The 19,245-nt window shown below is 35.9% G+C and overlaps 1 protein-coding gene across 1 annotated transcript in view; it reads left to right on the top strand.

Annotated features, from left to right (window-relative positions):
- The window catches only part of LOC123518657 (histone-lysine N-methyltransferase 2C-like), a gene marked incomplete in the record, with an annotated part of 371,622 nt that overhangs the window by 49,286 nt on the left and 303,091 nt on the right, over positions 1-19,245 (top strand). Inside the window, 4 exon segments of the mRNA XM_045279595.1 lie at positions 3,000-3,118; positions 4,440-4,594; positions 11,823-11,940; positions 14,716-14,879. Coding sequence (XP_045135530.1) covers positions 3,000-3,118; positions 4,440-4,594; positions 11,823-11,940; positions 14,716-14,879 — 556 coding nt within the window.

Below are 19,245 nucleotides of genomic sequence, written 5' to 3'. Positions count from 1 at the left end.
GAAATTGAGGACTTTTACTGTATAAAAGATTTGCTCACACTTTTATGTCATGAAATACAGTAATACTCTGCTTAACAAACAAGATAGGGGGTGTCAAAGCTGTTCGTAGAGTGAAAATTCGTTAAGCAGACGTAATTTTCCCGTAGGAAATAATGGAAATAGGGGGAATGCGTTCTAGGCTGGTCCCCAACATACCACATGGGAAAAAAAAAAAAAAAAAAAAAAAAAAAAAAAAAAAAATATATATATATATATATATATATATATATATATATATATATATATATATATATATATATATATATACACGTTTGGCAGCATGTTGGGCCACCGGTTTACCACTACTTTTATGATGTCATATGAGTCATTGGAAGTTAGAGGAGCTATGTACAAATTATTTCACATTCTCGCATTTATGTTCACAAAACATTTCTATTAGCTTTTAACAAACCTTGCCCTCAAGAAAGGATTGTTTTGTAATGCATAAAGTGAAATCTTACATGGAATACCAAAAAATAAAGCAGAGATGAGATCAGCCACAGACGAAGCGGGAGCCTCGCAGTGACTCGGCCGCTTCTTCTTCTTGTTACCCTTTTAGCCTGCGTGTTGTCTTTCCCCATGATATTTGTTTCCACTCCTCTATTGCCTGCTATAATGGATATCATATCTTAGTATTCATATACGCTCATGCCATGAGGATAACCTCAACTCTGTGGCACTGAGTTACAGTGAATTATTAATGAAATACCACAGTATTTCATTAGTAATTCACTATCACTCAGTGCCACGGAGTCAAGGTTATCCTCGTGGCATGAGCGTATATGAATACTAAGATATGATATCCATTATAGCAGGCAAGAGATGAGTGAAAACATAAACATCATGATGAAAGTAACAAGCAAGCAAAAGGGTCACAAGAAGAAGCGGCCGAGTGGCCACGAGTCTCCCACTTCGTCTGTGGCTCATCTCATCTCTGCTTTATTTTTTGGTGTTCCATGTAAGATTTCACTTTATGCATTACAAAACAATCCTTTCTTGGGGCAAGGTTTGTAAAAAGCTAATAGAAATGTTTTGTGAACATAAATGCATATATAAGACAGTAACACCACCTCGAGAGGTGGTGTTCCCAGCAACCTCAGAGCAACCCGAAAGCAACTTTGTCACTGTCCCTCCAAGAGTTCATGGATGCCATTTCGCTGCAAGAGGTTGCTCTGACGTTGTTAAAGAATTTGGATCCAGCTCCAGGAGCGCTAGAGACAGAGGCGAGGAGCCAGCCAATCACAGCGAAACTACCGCGTTCGGTCCCTCACCCGGCAAATCCAAACCTGGAAAATTTACTAAAACGGATGTGGTTGTACGTTATGTGGATTTTTGGTCTAACTTTATATAGTACGTTAAACCGGAAATTCGTTAAACGAACGTTCGTTAAGCGGAGTATTACTGTATATCAGTTACCACCAGACAGTCACACATATCAAGCTTTTTTGTCCTGGAAATTATCACCCATGGCTAGTATATCGAAATGGTTTAGTTATATTATCGTATACAAGCTACAAGTTGTACGATATGCCAAAGAACATGGTAAAAGAGCAGCAGAAAGACACTTAGGACCACCACCTACTGAGAAAATTATTCGGCATAGTAGGAAACAAGAAGAAGAATTGAGTGAAGTTGGAAACAAGACAAAGCACAATTTATGTCAAGTACCAGCAAAATGCCCACGGTTAGAAAAAGACTTGTGTACATGGATAATGGAACACAGAAACTTGGGGGTTGCTGTTAGTACAAAAATCATAATCATAGAAGCAAGAAAACTTGCAATGTCTTTTTTTTTCTTAGAAATTTCTTTCAAATATTAGAGTGCGTCTTCCAAGATGCAGCATCTTGCAAGCTGTAAAATATGGTATGTGAAACGAGTTGTTCAGCATTTCATACCTTGTATTTCTTTGTATAAAACACTTAGTATCATGCTGTACCAAACTCCATATTACAGTACTGTCTCTAGGAGTGCAAGTATATATATATATATATATATATATATATATATATATATATATATATATATATATATATATATATATATATATAAACAAATTGCAATATATGCTGAACTTTGATAGTGACACATGCTGTGAGAAAGTGTTGGTTTCCACCATAGGTAATGGGGTGGAGGAGGTCATGACGTCAGGACACACTGCAGTGTTACTATGGCATTCCATGGAACATGAACTCCTACATCCTGACCACCCATTACTTGAGTTTATCAGCCGTTGCACTTGGGAGCATATAAAGATGGCTGCCCACAGGAGACTGGCTGCACTTTTCATAAGAGAATAATTTGCTGATGATTCTGTACTAGATGCTGTATATAATATTAATAGAAGAAATCAAGTTTTAAGTAAGCAAGAGGAGAGAGAAGAGAGGCCACAGAGTCATATAGGAGGTTTGTTTATCAACATTGTCTCCCTCACATGGGAGGGTAAGGGTATTACCTCTCCCAACTGAGTTTGCCTGAATCATGAGGGATGTCATAACCATGCTATAGTGCACTCTGGAGCTCTCTGTATCCTTCCAGAAGTTTTCAGAGCCTGGTTTGGAATGCATGATTCATGTTTATGCTTGTTTATTCTGAAAATTAAAAACACAAGGTAGGTGTGAACAGCAATAGGACGAGTAATGGCGAAAATTATGACCAAATTATGAAAAAATGGATATTTCTGATGAGATGTCGATGGTTTACAATTTTCTCCTTAAGAATAGATTGGGAAAAAAAAAAAGTGGTGAGCAATGGCATTGCATTGTTATGCCCATATTTACAAGTAAATTATAGAATTGAATAAGTATTATTGTTACAGCCCTGTGCATGGACTTTGGTTGATTATCAACAGTTATTGTTAACTATTAGTATTTGCAGGTATGTTTCTGTTAAAGAAAAACATTGGTCTGCTGTTTTCTGATAGCTTCATATGTTGTATAATAGATCTTTCTTTTTTTTACAGAGACAAAGGAAAATCACCAAGAAAACAAGTAGGAGAAATTTTACCAGAACCTGTTGATGAAATATCTCTTGTTGGACACACAGAACTTCCCAATATATCAATGTTATTTGAACCAACTGGTAAGTTCAGTGAGATCAGTTGTATGAATATTCATGTATATATAGCCTTTAATTTTATACACTCTTGCTTTGCAAACTTTTGTAAATGTTTATATGGTCTCAGTTCTGCCAGATATCAGGAATAAGCCAGTTGTGTTGTCATAGGAGTCTGATAGTCTTTCCTTGTAACACAATTTAACGATAACTTGTACAGTGTGATTTTTTTTTTTATTTATTTATTTTTTTATCTCTATATCCCTTTGCCTGAGCTATTGTCCATCAAAGGATTTGTGTACTCTTTCATATTCACCAATCATGTGCTGCATCTAAGCTTGTAGGATATTACCAACTTGTTTTGATAGTGATAATTCATTATATACAGTAACTTGAATGGATGGAATAAGAAATGAGGTAAGAATAACTTGTATGTTGAAGCAAATAGCCCATTTATGTGTCTTTCTGGAGTCAGGGTGTCTTGTATAACCACTCCCAGGTCTTTTCTCTTCCTTCCTCTTTATTATTTCTTCTCATATTTTGTATTCCCACTTAAGTCTTCTGTTAATTTTATCCATTCCCATCATATGGTATTCCTTGGTATTAAATTCTAATTTCCACTCTTGGTTCCATTCACATGTTTTATCAATATCTCTGCAATTCAATACATTGTTCATTGTTCTTATTATTCTCAAGAGTTTTGCATAATCCGCAAACAAATTTATTTAGCTACTCAAGCCCTCTTGTATATCATTAATATATATGAAACATTATTGGTACCATCGGTGAACCCTAATGTATGCAGCTTGTTACTGTGTTCCAACTTTTTGTTTTTGGGTTTTTCAAGTAACTTTTTATTTGTTGCCGAAATTTTATAAAAAAATTACAGAAGTAATTGTATTGCAAAACTTATAAAATTATTTTTTACATTAATATATAGATAGTTTCCTTTTTTTCATTTTTTGCTTCATAGAAAATTTATGCATAAATGAAGAAAATGAGAAAAAGATATGACCTCTTAAAAGAACATTGCAACCATGTATTGAAAAGCAGAACTAAGGAATAGAGTGAAGAGAATGGTATCCCATCCTTTGTACTTTCATTCCAATAATAAAGCAGGGTATGACATTTTGTTCCTGTGCTCTCTTTTGAAGAGATGGTAGCTAAGACAAATGTTCTTGGAGAAATTAGTTATTCCTTCCTCTTTCTGTAATCTCAATATTGTAAACATACAGAAATGTAGACCATGATTTGTTTTGACTTGTTCATAATTACTGTCCATTATGGAGATGAAATGAAATGGCCTTTTGATTATTATTAATAACAAACCTGCTGACATTTATTTCAGGTCACTGCTATGTACACTACATGTGTGCATTATGGTCATCAAGTGTTGAGCTCACCAATGATGACACAATTACACATGTGGATCGAGCAGTTGTTGCTGGAGCAAGTCAGAGATGTGTCCAGTGTAAAAAATTTGGTGCCACTCTGCTATGCAAGGTTAGTACTGTTATTTGTATGTTTGCAGTGATGATTCAAATGTTAATATGTACACCACTGTCTTATAACATCATTGGTTTTTTTTTTTTTTACGGATACACTGTGTAAATTTTTTTTTAGATGTATGAACATGAGTGACCTTCAGTAGTCAGAAATTGGAAAGTAGATGAAAAAAATTTCATAATTGTATCTTACAAAATTATCTTATAGATATATCACTTCCTTTACTTATATATATATATATATATATATATATATATATATATATATATATATATATATATATATATATATATATATATATATATATATATATATATATATATATATATATATATATATATATATATATATATATATATATATATATATATATATATATATATATATATATATATATATATATATATATATATATATATATATATATATATATATATATATATATATATATATATATATATATATTGTATATATATATATATATATATATATATATATATATATATATATATATATATATATATATATATATATATATATATATATATATATATATATATATATATATATATATATATATATATATATATGTGTGTGTGTGTGTGTGTGTGTATTTACCTAATTGTATTTACCTAATTGTAACATACGGAAAAGAGCTATGCTCGTGTTGTCCCGTCTCCATATCTATTAATGTCCAGCTTTTTCTTAAAATCATGAATATTCCTTGCGTTGACCACTTCCACGTCTAAACTATTCCATGCTTCCACCCTTCTATGAGGGAAGCTATATTTTTTCACATCTCTCCTATAAGTGGCCATTTTAGTTTTTTCCCATGCCCTCTCGACATTCTTCCATTCCACATACACAGATCTTCCCTATCCATTTTTTCCATGCCAATCATCACTCTGTATATTGCTATCAGGTCTCCCCTTTCTCTTCTGTTTTCCAGGGTTGGAAGTTGCATTCTTTTCAGTCTGTCTTCATAAGTCAAATCTCTTAAGTCAGGCACCATTTTCGTTGCAGCCCTCTGTACTTTCTCTAGTTTCCTTATGTGTTTCTTTAAGTTCGAGCCCACTGTATTGTTGCATATTCAAGCCTCGGTCTTATCATTGCAGTAATTATTTTCTTCATCATTTCTTCATCTAGATATACGAACGCCACTCTTATGTTCCTCAATAAGTTCAATACTTCTCCAATTATTTTGTTTATATGTCTCTCTGGCGATAGGTCATTGGTAATTGTCACCCCAAGGTCTTTTTCTTCATGACTGGTTTTATGTCTTCATTTCCTATCTTGTACATACTCCTGATTCTTCTTTCACTCTTGCCAAACTCTATTTTCTTGCATTTTGTCGTGTTGAACTCCATTTGCCATGTACAGCTCCATTTCCATATTCTGTCCAAGTCTTCCTGGAGTAGTTCGCAATCTTTGTCACATCTCACTTTTCTTAACAATTTTGCATCGTCTGCAAATAGGCTCACATAACTGGACACCCCATCCACCATGTCATTTATGTAGACTGCGAACATTACTGGTGCCAACACTGATCCCTGTGGAACTCCACTCTCCACCAATCCCCATTCTGATGGTCTGTCCTTAATTATTGTTCTCATTTCTCTTCCTACCAAAAGTCTTCCATCCATTTTAGTAAACTGCCATGCACTCCTCCTACCATTTCAAGTTTCCAGATCAGTCTCTGGTGTGGTACCTTATCAAAGGCCTTTTTTAAATCCAGATATATTCCATCAGCCCAACCATCTCTTTCCTGTATTACATCTATCACCCTCGAATAGTAACATATCAGGTTTGTCGTGCATGAACGCCCTTTCCTAAAACCAAATTGACACTCACAAAGTATGTCATTTTTCTCCAAGAAGTCTGTCCATCTAGTCTTCACCACCCTCTCACACATCTTAGCTACCACACTTGTAAGTGACACTGGTCTATAGTTCAATGGGTCTCTCTTGTTACCTGATTTATAGATTGGGACAATGTTAGCTCTTTTCCAGTCTTGGGGCACTACACCTTCCCTTAATGAGGCATCAATTACTTCACAAACTTTTTCTGCCAATTGCTCCCTGCATTCTCTTAAAATCCATCCTGATACCCCATCAGGTCCCACAGCTTTTCTCACTTCTAAACTCCCCATCATGTTCTTGATCTCCTCCACCGTTACTTGAAACTCCTTCATAATCCCTTTCTGTTCCATTACCAGTGGTTTGTCAAAAGCAGTCTCCTTTGTGAATACCTTCCGAAAGCATCCATTCATAGCCTCTGCCATTTCCTGGGATCTTCACTGCATACTCCATTTACTTCTAAACTTTCAATACTTTCTCTATTTTTGATGTTGTTGTTCACATGTCTGTAAAAAGCCTTGGTTGGTCTTTACATTTATCAATTATATCCTTTTCTTGTTTCTTTCTTTCTTCTCTTCTAATCAACACATATTCATTTCTTGCTCTTTTGTAACTTTCCCACTGCTTAATCCGTCTTTTCCTTCTCCACCTCTTCCATGCATCCTCTTTTCTTGTTCTAGCCTTTTCACATCTATCGTTAAACCAGTCCTGCTTTCCAACTTCTCTATGTTGTCTTATTGGTACAAATTTTTCTCACCTTCTTTGTATATTTTTATAAATTCCTTCCACTTTTCATTTGCTCCTTAGCACTCTTGAATTTCATCCAATTTGTCTCTTGAAAGAATTTCTTTAGGTTTCCAAAATCTGTCTTGGCATAATTCCATCTTCCCACTTTATATTCTTCATTTCTTCTAGATTTCTCTTCGTCTATCACCTTGAACTCCAAAACTGCATGATCACTCTTTGCTAAAGGGCACTCCACCCTCATCTCCTCAATGACCATTGGCTCTGTACTAAAGACCAAGTCCAGTCTTGACGATGCTCCCTCTCCTCCAAACCTAGTATCTTCTTTGACCCACTGAGTTAACACATTTTCCATTGCCAGTGTCAATAGTGTATTTCCCCATGTTGTCTCTGATCCTTCCATTGACCAGTCCTCCCAACACACCTCTTTACAATTAAAATCTCCCATCATTATAGTTCGTTCACAGCCACCCAACATTTCTTCCAGACATGTTCCTGTATCACTTATCATTTCTTCATATTCCTGTACTGACCATGCATTTGTCTTAGGTGGTACGTACACCACTATGTAGTGCCTCTTTTTCCTTCATTAGTTTCTGCTCTGATCTTTAGCACTTCTGCCTTTCCCATACCTTTTTCACTTGATCCACCTTTATATCTTTTTAACCAGCAACATCACTCCTCCTCCCATCTTACCTACTCTATTTCTTTTCCAAACGTTATATTTCCTTCTCCAACCATCATCAGGTCTTCTCCCTCTCTCAGTTTTGTTTCAGTAAGACCCACAATATCTGGGTTCTTGTCCCTCAAGTAATCGTTGAGTTCTAAAATCCCCGATATCACTCCATTTATGTTGGAATACATTACATTTCGCTCATATGTAAGTTTCTTTAGTCCTTTCTTGCTGTACTTTTCTGGGTTATGAACCACTTCCTCAGTGTGTGTGTGTGTGTGTGTGTGTGTGTGTGTGTGTGTGTGTGTGTGTTTTTAGAGGGATCCTCGTCTCAACTCATTTGACATTATCACCAATTCGAACTCAGTTAATACCAAATCCTCAAGGTTCGACCGACTGACCTGCCAATTCGACATTTGTATCTTGCACGCAACCCACCTCGTCAAATTCGCTGCAAACCTGGCAGTCAGTAAGTGTAAACTGATGCTACCCTGTGTGTTGTTTAAGACAGCATCACACTAGCACTTTTCTGTCAACTTTTTCTGTCAACTTTCTGAAGACTCAACTTTTGTTGATGCTGGTCGTCACACACAAGCTTGCTTCCGCCTTTGTCGCGTTTGTCAACTGTAAACAAACATGGTGGCCCCTTCCATCCCAGCAAGCCGTTGCTATTTTTCCGTTGCTATTTTTGGCCTTTAATGCTCCCTATTAGAAACTCTTCAGACAGCTTTGTCCACTCATAAACAACAGAGTTGCTCATCTTAGCCATTTGATCCTTGGAAGTTCTGCCTTGGAACGTTGCAGTCCCAGAGAAATGTAAACAATTAACTGAATTACTTTTCACTGTTAGGCCAAGACAAAAAATATATATGTACAAATATGTTTACATCTACTTATCAAGATGCTATTGACTTGAGATTATAGTATCATTCCAATTAACAAGAAAATTAATTTTATTATAAAGTGTTAATTAGAAACCATAGATCTTAATTTCACTAAATATTAACGCGTTTTGTCTGACTCAAGACGACGGAAAGCCACCTCCAGCCCCAGCCCTAAGAAGCACAATTTCCTGTCTTTCAAAGATAAGCTTGAGCTTATAAGAAAGTGTGAGGCAGGTATAGCTCACAGTGTCATTGCAGTGCAAATGGGTGTCCCTAGATCAACAGTATCAACAATTTGGAAGAACTGGGACAAGTACCGCAAGACCGCTGCAAGTGTTTTTATTTCCAAAAATGTATTGTACAGCACCCTAATGTGTTTAATAAAAAAAGTTAGATATAAATGAAGCCTTTAATAGTATTGATTTAGTCTTAAGTTAGTGTTTTCTAGAGGTTATAGTGATGTATTGAAGGGGATTTAGGTTGGAGATTGGTCCCTTTCCCCCAAAATTCTTCAGTATCTTATGGGGAAAAGTGCTTCATAATTCGAATAAACGCGGATTCGACCAATGAAAAACATCCTTAACCCCGTCAATTGCGAGGATCCCCTATATATATATATATATATATATATATATATATATATATATATATATATATTTTTTTTTATCTTAACTTATTCAACTTCACATTCTACCATATTATTGTAACTATCTTCTGTTGCATTTTCTTGTTTAGTTTTATTTTGTCGTACTAATTTTAAATCTTTATTCTGTATTGGTCTTGACAGTTCTGTTTCACAAGTTTTTTGCATTTTCTATTCCTAGATTTGTTTATTGGTCTGTTCACTTCATTTTGTTCTTTGATAAAATAAAAGAATATTACCTTAATTTGTTTTCATCTGATGTTTATTGTTTGAGTACTTAGGGTACTGACTAGAGAATAATTTTAAAATCATTCTTCACCATTTGTGTAAAGGGCATCTTTCTTCATGATTTTCTTTTGAGCAGTTTAAATGTTCATTTCATTTGAAAATGTAATGAGAATATGTTGTTGATACTAGTATGTACTTTAAAAGAAATTTATGAATCTCCACTATGTTAATGCATCAGGGATGTCACTGCTCACCTGGACAATCATCTAATTAAACACCAGGCTGTGTGTTTTACACAATGAGAGTTTAAAACTTTATTTTGTGAGAGGCAGAGGATCCCTGATTCCACCTCATTCACTTGTCAGCCAATTATAAAACAATAGATAATTTCTGTAAAACCCTCTCCCCTGCCTGATTTGATGCTGATAGTAGTTTGTCTGTCTTTCATACATTGTTGATTCTATGTCTAACAGTAATGGTAATGATTATGATGAGAGTGAGGAGGAGATTGATGGTCCTAAAGGCTCATATACCTTACTGACAAACATGCGTGTAGTGTTGTTGGGGTGTGTTGATTTTTAATGTTTTTAACACATCCCAGTGATGCCAGCCCACTTATGGTGGGTATCCGTGTGATGTCCCTATGCACTGTTGCACAAGGCATCAGAGTGAGAGGACATGAGCTCGTGTGATGCGTGCTACAAGATGAATGAGACAGTTTTAGCAAATAAATTTGAATGGGCCAAGAATATCATTCTGCATCTCATAGAAATTCTGAAGGAATTCAAGATGAAAGACATCAGAAAAAAAGTCACAAGACTTCACAAAATAATTTCTTAGGAGTGCAGGTTGTCTCCAGCAGTACACATCCTCTGCCTGGGAAAGTCAAGTGGTGACTGACAGACATTGCAGCTTTGCTGGTGTCCTCTCTTTAGTGTATACATTCATGTGTAGGTTCAACATCACCTATGCCACTTGAGGCTGGAGGAAAACAAATATTTAAAAAGAAAGTTTACTCCTCGAAGTCTTTTACGTATTGGTGGGGGGGGGGGGGAAATTGTTTATAAAAATTTTGCATGCATGTGAGGGATGAGATCCCAAAGATTTTTTTCTCAATGCCTTCATCAACTAATTAACAACTAATTTATTCAACAGAAAGGTCTTAGTTTTGTCTTTACTCTCTTAAAAGTGGACCTTTTAGCAGATATGACCCTGAATTCTACACTTTATACATTAAAGAAAATGGTACTCACAATGCAACCACAACACATGCAGACTCAAAAAGAAACATTGCCTTCCACCAACATACCAGAGGATTGATGACTTTGCACTGGCAGAGGAACAGTGCTCTCTCGCACCTATGTGCCGCTTCCTATCTTGCAGGCACATAACAGCCAAAAACCGCATTGCTAAAACTGTGATTCTCTCAGTTGTATACATTGTTTTTTGCATTTTTTTCACAAGCTAAGGGGTGGCTATTGATATTAAACCTAAAGATTGTATGATGTAAAAGAAAAGAGAAAGAAGTAGAGAAAAACAGACTCATCATGTTGAATGTTGATAATATTGAGCTAAAGTAGGGGGTACTATAGTTTTGCAGTGCTTATACATGAGTTGCCATTGAAATTAATGTACCACTGTAGTTTCTTCTGCAATTTTCTAGACTTTAATCTTGCTCATATGGACTCATCACATATCTTTTTTTTTTTTTTTTTATGTCTTCAAACTTCTCATTTATGATGAGCTGGTTGGCAAGTTATGTTTTTATGAATAAGAAAGCTGCTGGTTTTTTGCCAAACATCCCCCCCTCCAGAATGACTGTGAACAGAATTATTTGGTGCTCTATTACACAGAGTGACATGCAAGAAAATAATTTCATTATGACAACGAGTTATGTAATGAAATGAAATAAAAGGATAATAGAAACAGCAATAAAAATTATATTTGCAAAAGATGCAAAATTGTTAAATGATAATTGCACAGCACAACAAACAACAGTGGCCTGTCTCTCACACTGTAGTGTTGGACCCACAGTGCATATCTTATAGTGAAGTTTGGAACTTCATGTAGCTGCTTTGGCAGAATAAAATTCTTTGTTTTGATTTTTCACACCTTTTTAGTAGCAGATGGATTTATGATTCCATGTGAGTAATTCAATTTGCATTTAAATTGATTACAGCCAGGATATATTTTTCAGGCAACAGGTTGTCAGCTGCAGTATCACTTCCCTTGTGCAATGAGTGCAGGCGCCTTGATGGATTTGAAAAGTGTAGCTCTTGTATGTCCAGCTCATACAGACAAGAGCAGAGATATAGGTAAGCTGATTTTCTTTTCTAAAATATCTATTTTAACTGCTTAGATGGTTGCCAGTGCTTTATGTGCATTATTTATTATAGTTGGGAAGGTGTGGATGGAGTATTCTTATTCATTGTTTGTAGTAGAGTAAATTCCAGTACAGTATTTTGGTGTATTTTTATTTGAATAATTATTATTAGAAATCTAAGTTTTTTTCACATTTTCAGATACTTTGAAAAGTCTTTGTATTCTTCAAACAGTATTAAAAGTAACTATAAATTTACTATCAGAAATAACAGAATAATTGTTCCTGCAACTCAAGTTTAAAAGTGATTTTAAATTTACTATCAGAAATAACTGAATCCTTGTTTCTAAAACTCAAGTTTCTTAGATGGATGTGCATATGGTAGTAGAGGTTCTCATGTTGTACTAATGTCAAGAGTTAGCATCTTTAAACACTTACCATTGGATGATAGCTGGGTGTGCAATGTAGGTTGAGACAGCCTCATTGATAAATGTATTCTCATTGTTGTTTCCTGGATATTACATGTATAACAGGGAGAGGCAGTAGACACCTAAAATTCCTCCCAGTGAAGTTTTGCAGATGCACTGGTGGATGCTGTGAATTTGTCTATGACCTATTTCTGACTTACCTGCAACATTTCCCTTTGTCTCACAACACAAGGCAGTACTCACAACCTGCTCTAAAGGCAATCCTCTTTGCATAGCTCTGCATGCAGCTAACACATGCTCCCTTTGCTCAAAATGAACTTTTTGAAATGACAAGTTCTATACCAGGCTCAGAGTCTCCATCTAGGGCAAGGGACCATAAAATATCACCTGGTTGGATAGCATTTCTGGTATCAACCCATAATGTCTGAATAGCATCCACATCTTTTCTTCAAAAACTTTTGCAACATATTGGCTTTGCATCTAATTTTTAATTTGTGGAGTATCACCTTTTCTCTACTTAAACTCATCATCTCACAGAAACATAAGTGTCTAAGACTACTGGTGAAATTGATCTTACCTGTTCCCTATCTAATTATCTATTCTTATCCAAAGCTTTATGTTGCATCAGTGTGTGCATTGACCACACTCTTTTGAATCATCCACTGGCTGCTAACTGTGCAGGGGCCTTATTCACCATATGTTTGGGGGGTTCTACTTATACTACTCTTTGAGACAAGGTAGAATAAAAAACTTTTCATCTTATCAACAGCTGTTTGCTGACTATCTTCATCCTCTTTCTCATTACTGCAATGTTTCATCTCTTATTACATTTTACTGCTATTTTCATCTTAACTCCTCTTCTGATTTTGCTAACTGCTTTTCTCCCTTCCACAGCCTTGCTGCACAAGACTACTTTCTCTCACCCCTATTCTGTCCACTTTTCTAATGCAAGAGTTAACCAATATTCTCAATCATCATTCCATTTTCTGGTAAACTCGGAAAATCCTTGCCTGCTTCTGGATTTCCATTTTCTTAAAACTTGACCTTTTTTCAAGGTTTCATGACACTTATTCTCAATTTTTGATGAATGCTTTCAACTTTGTTTGGGGAACTAACACCTCAGTGTTCTTTTTTCTTTAATTGCAAAATTTTTTTTTTTGCCCTTGGCCAGTGACTTGACATGTCCATCCCTTCCCCTCCCCCACCCCAAAAAAAAAAAAAAAAATGCCTAAAGCAGATCAATATTTTCACCAAAATCTTTAACAGGGTATGGCCTAGACTCAATAAGGAAAGCTTGATCAGTTAGGGAACAGACTTGGCATTATTGTAGGTAGAAATTTTAAGTGCATAAGATTCTAGTGATGGTAGCCTTTTGTGGTTCACTTCAATTATGTATAACATGAGAACAGGCTGTGTTAAACCAAGTGGAAGGTTTAAGTTGAGAGAAAGAATGAGGAATACTTGACATTATCACTTCTGTTTTGTGCTCAGGTCACAGAGACTGTTCTCTGATATGGAAGCAGTAACATTTCCAAGAAAAATAAAAATGATACCTCCTCTTGTCCTTCACAACTAGCAGAGATATCTCCATTTTGAAGGACCTGAAGGAGGGATAGAATAAGAAACAGATATGAGATTGTGATTAGAGGAGCTCAGCTGAATATATAGTGCAATACCCTAAGTAAAAGGATTAGAGATTAGGAAAAGGTCAAGAATGTTTGATGTATCTCTAAGATAGTCAGAAATATGAGTAGTGTATTGCATCAACTGCTCTAGGTCATAAAGGATAGAAGAGTTAAAGGCTAGTTCACCTGGTTGGTCAGTGAAGGGAAAGTGAAAGCTGGTGGTGAACATCAAAGTTTTTAAGGACAGAGATGTTTGCCAGAGAGAAGTGAGTGAATGTTTATTCCACTTAGAAGTTCAGTAATTGAAGAATTTTTTTTTATTGTTGAAAGAGTAAGGTGAGTTATGCAACAAATATAAATTTAGTTTGAGAGTTACTGTGTCATCTTTGCAAGATAGTGGAAAATTTGTATTTCTTCAGACTACAAAAATTTTAATCCATGTCCCAGAGGTTGTGCACAGTATGTTAATTTTAATGTTCGAAGATTGTTTCATGTTATTGTTGCTCTTGTTTTACTGATCTTTTTTCATTAAATAATTATTGGTAATGGAAAAGGATAATAAAAAGTTCTCCAATAAAAGGCAAGAAATCACCTCAAATTTCTTATATTGCTTTAATATGAACTTGGTAATGTTCCTGTATTGATGAATTGTAGAATGTGAAATTTTATTGTATTTCAATTAAGAACTAGTGTGCATTAATTCATATTTTATTTCAGTTGATGTAGCTTGTGTGGTGTGTGAAAACTTATCTCCAGAGAGCTCTCTCCTGTTCTGCTGCTCTTGTGGAAATCATTATCATGGGCTGTGCCTCAAACCAGTTATCAGTCCTACACCAGTTATGCGTGCAGGCTGGCAATGCCCTGACTGTAAAACATGTCAGGTGAGTCTTTTCATCATTTTCTCTCTCTCTCTCTCTCTCTCTCTCTCTCTCTCTCTCTCTCTCTCTCTCTCTCTCTCTCTCTCTCTCTCTCTCTCTCTCTCTCTCTCTCTCTCTCTCTCTCTCTCTCTCTCTCTCATGTGCTATGTATTATTTTATACCTCTTTTCCTTGGCAGCCGTATTTGGAAAATATACTGTTAATGTAGTATAAGTTACAAGCCTCTCCATTTGACTTCTTTAAGCAAGTGGACAATATGAAGGGGTCATATATTTCTTTGATATTGTATTCTTCTTAGATCTGTAATTCACAACTAAAGTTTATATGATATGGTAAACTTGGAATCATACCAAATAGTTGTGTTATGCCATAGTACTCGTCTTGATCTCGTTGGCCTGGGGTGAATAATCCCTTAACAACTTCATGATGGATGCTTAGAAAATGTGTTACTGATATCCAGAGTAAGCCCAGGAATGGTAACTTACCTAATTTCTGATATAAGAATATAATTCTCTCTCTCTCTCTCTCTCTCTCTCTCTCTCTCTCTCTCTCTCTCTCTCTCTCTCTCTCTCTCTCTCTCTCTCTCTCTCTCTCTCTCTCTCTCTCTCTCTCTCTCTCTCTCTCTCTCTCTCTCTCTCTCTCACACACACACACACACACACACACACACACACACACACACATATATATATAAATAAGTGAATTTCTAGGTTAAGTTTATCCATAGTTAGGTTAAGCATTTTTGGTTCATTGTGGTAATGTCCCCCTGTACATTTTCAGTGTATTTTTTTACATTGCCTAATTAATAAACCGTTTATTACACACACACACACACACACACACACACACACACACACACACACACACACACACGGCCCGGTAGCTCAGTGGTTAGAGCGCTGGCTTCACAAGTCAGATGACCGGGGTTCGATTCCCCGGCCGGGTGGAGATATTTGGGTGTGTCTCCTTTCACGTGTAGCCCCTGTTCACCTAGCAGTGAGTAGGTACGGGATGTAAATCGAGGAGTTGTGACCTTGTTGTCCCGGTGTGTGGTGTGTGCCTCGTCTCAGACCTATCCCAAGATCGGAAATAATGAGCTCTGAGCTCGTTCCGTAGGGTAACGTCTGGCTGTCTCGTCAGAGACTGCAGCAGATCAATCAATCAGTGAACACACACACACACACACACACACACACACACACACACACACACACACACACACACACACGAGAGAGACGCGGCAGAGGAAGGACGCGATACCGTCGCTCCCGAGAATCAGCTGATCTTCACTACCTTTGTTTGGGTTTACAGTGGCCTGGGCGATAAGTGTGGACTCATTTTTTTTCATGAATACAGTGTTAAATAATAATGAGTGAGAAAGATATTCCATCTAAATGCAGGTATGTGACAAGGGAAAGAAGGAAAGCTGATGATGACAATGTTGGTGAAGGAGGAGGAGAATTTGAAGGCTTTGATATGGCGCAAACTTCACTATTTGATAGAGTCTTAACTATCGAAGGTAAATTAGATAAATTGATAAAGGAGAGTATGGGAATGAAAGAGAATGAAGAACAGGATAAAGAGCTCCAGAAATTGAAAGAAAGGATAAAAAGAGTGGAAGAAAACGAAACTAGGCTAAGAACCGAAAATGAAGAATTAAAAGTCCAAATAGCGAACTATAAGAAATTGATGGAAGAAGGACTCGGTAAAGCCGAGAAAGAAAAAGAAAAGCTAAAAGATCTAGTTAACAAAGAAGAAGAAAGAGTACAAGACGTGATTAAAAAAGAAGTACAAGCATGGAGAATCCAAGATAAGAAAGACAAGGAATCATTTCAAGAAGTATTTCAAGAACAGTTAAAAGAAAGAGATGAAAATATGACAAGCAAAATGATAGGAGTCCTCAAGAAAAAGAAAATTTAGTAAGAGAAATTGCGGAAAAAAGAAGAGTGTAATTATTTTTGGACTGAAAGAAAAAATGTTAAATATAGACCAAGAAGGGAAAAAGACGAAATGAAATCAGTAAAAGACCTACTAAAACATCTGAATGACGAGGATAGACAGAACTTAGAAGAGGAAGTAGAAGAAATCCATAGAATGGGACCATATCAAGAAGGAACAGTGAGACCAATTAAGATATTACTAAAATCACAAGCAGCAGCAGAAGAAGTACTATATAGAAAAACGAAACTCAGAGAAACAGAAGGTTGCAAAGATATATATATAAAGAAAAATAGAAACGAGGAGGAAAGGAAGAGACACAATGAACTGGTGGCAGAAGCAAGAGAAAAAAATAATGAAAGGTCAGAGGAGGAGAAGAAGGCATTTTTTTGGAGAATTATAGGAGACAGGATAAGGAAATGGTATATAAAAGAGAAAGAAGAGAAAAGAATGGAGCAAGTTTAACTAAAAATGATAAGAACAAGAGATTAAAAATGATGTATACAAACATAGATGGGATTTTATCTAGTAAATTAGAATTAAGAGATTACATAAAGAAAGAAGAACCAGATATTGTATGCCTGGTGGAAACAAAGTTAAATGAGGCAATAAAATAGACATAGATAAAAGGTATAATATATGGAGGAGAGACAGAGTGGGTAAAGGAGGAGGAGGAGTCATGATGATGTTAAGGAAGGAGATAGTGGTAAATCAAGTGGAGTTTGGGAAGGAAAATCAGAAATACTGTATGTTAAGATGCATATTAACAAAAGGAGTTAACAATCATTGGAACATATGTGCCACCAAAACAAACTCATGGACTAACCAAGAATATAGAGACATGATAGATGACACAATAAGGAGTCTTACAAGAATCATTAAGGAAAGGAGAAAAGTGATATTGATAGGAGATTTCAACTGTAAGGAGGTAGACTGGGAAAATTATGAAAGTGGTATGGGGAAGATGCCTGGGAGATAGATTCCTGAACCTAATGATAGATAATTTGATGGTCCAAAGAGTAAAGGAAAACACAAGATTCAGAGGAAACGATGAGCCGGCAAGATTAGACCTAGTTTTTACAAGGGATATACCAATTAACGATGATATAAGATACAAGTGCCCATTGGGAAAGAGTGACCATGTAATATTAGAGATGGATATAGAAGAAGGAAAGGAAGATAGAGATGAATCATACAAAGGAGACCGATTAAATTACAGAAAGGCTGATATTGAGAATCTCAAGAACTATTTTAAAACGTAAACTGGGAGGAGATGGAAAACTCATTAACGGTTCAAGAGAAATATAACTTATTTTTGGAAATATACAAAACTGGGGTCAGGAATATGTTCCGAAATATAGACCTAAAGAAGAAGGAAAGAAAGATTGGTTTAATGCAAGATGTGCTAGGGCAAAGGAGAAACGAGATGGAGCATGGAAAAGGTGGAGAAGAAACAGAAATCCAGAAAATAAGGAAAACTTCAAAACAGCAAGAAATGAATATGCTAAGGTGAGAAAGGAAGAAGAAAAGAACTATGAAAAGGACATTGTCGAAAAATGTAAGGAACAACCAAAATTGTTCTACAGATTCATAAATGGAAAAATAAGACAAAAGAAACAATAGAAAGGTTAAAAGGAGAAAACGGAATGGTGGAAGACCCAAAAGTATGGCAGAACTGTTAAATAGTAAATTTCATGAGGTCTTTACTAAGGAATCCAAATTTGAAAGACCACAGGGTAATAGAGACTGTCTATATGAAAGAGATTAAAGTAACCAAGCTTGAAATAAAAAGTTGATGACGGAATTGGATGAGGAAAAGGCAATGGGACCGGATGAAGTCTCAGGCAGAATACTGAAAGAATGTAGGGAAGAACTAGCAAGTCCAATATACAACATCATAAAATGCTCAATAGAAAATGGAACAGTGCCAGTGGAGTGGAAAAGAGCTGAGGTGGTTCCCATATATAAGAGCGGAAGGAAGGAAGAACCTTTAAATTACAGGCCGGTATCACTAACTAGTGTAATATGCAAGATGTGTGAAAAAGTAATAAAGAAGCAATGGATCGAGTTTCTTGAAGACAACAAAATATTATCAAATAGCCAATTTGGTTTTAGAAAAGGTCGGTCATGTGTGACAAATTTATTGAGTTTCTACTCTAGAATAGTTGATAAAGTACAAGAGAGAGAGGATGGGTTGACTGTATTTATTTAGATCTAAAAAAGGCTTTTGATAAAGTGCCACATGAAAGATTACTATGGAAGTTAGAGGAGAAGGGTGGCTTAAAAGGAAGCACATTGAGATGGATGAAGAATTACTTAAGGGGGAGAGAAATAAGGACGATAGTTAAAGATATGAAGTCCAAGTGGAGAACAGTAGACAGCGGAGTGCCACAGGGGTCAGTATTGGCACCAATACTTTTTCTCGTATATAT

This window comes from Portunus trituberculatus, chromosome 44 (assembly GCF_017591435.1).
Source record: "Portunus trituberculatus isolate SZX2019 chromosome 44, ASM1759143v1, whole genome shotgun sequence".
Taxonomy (NCBI): domain Eukaryota; kingdom Metazoa; phylum Arthropoda; class Malacostraca; order Decapoda; family Portunidae; genus Portunus; species Portunus trituberculatus.
This window is presented reverse-complemented; position numbering and strand designations above follow the sequence as displayed.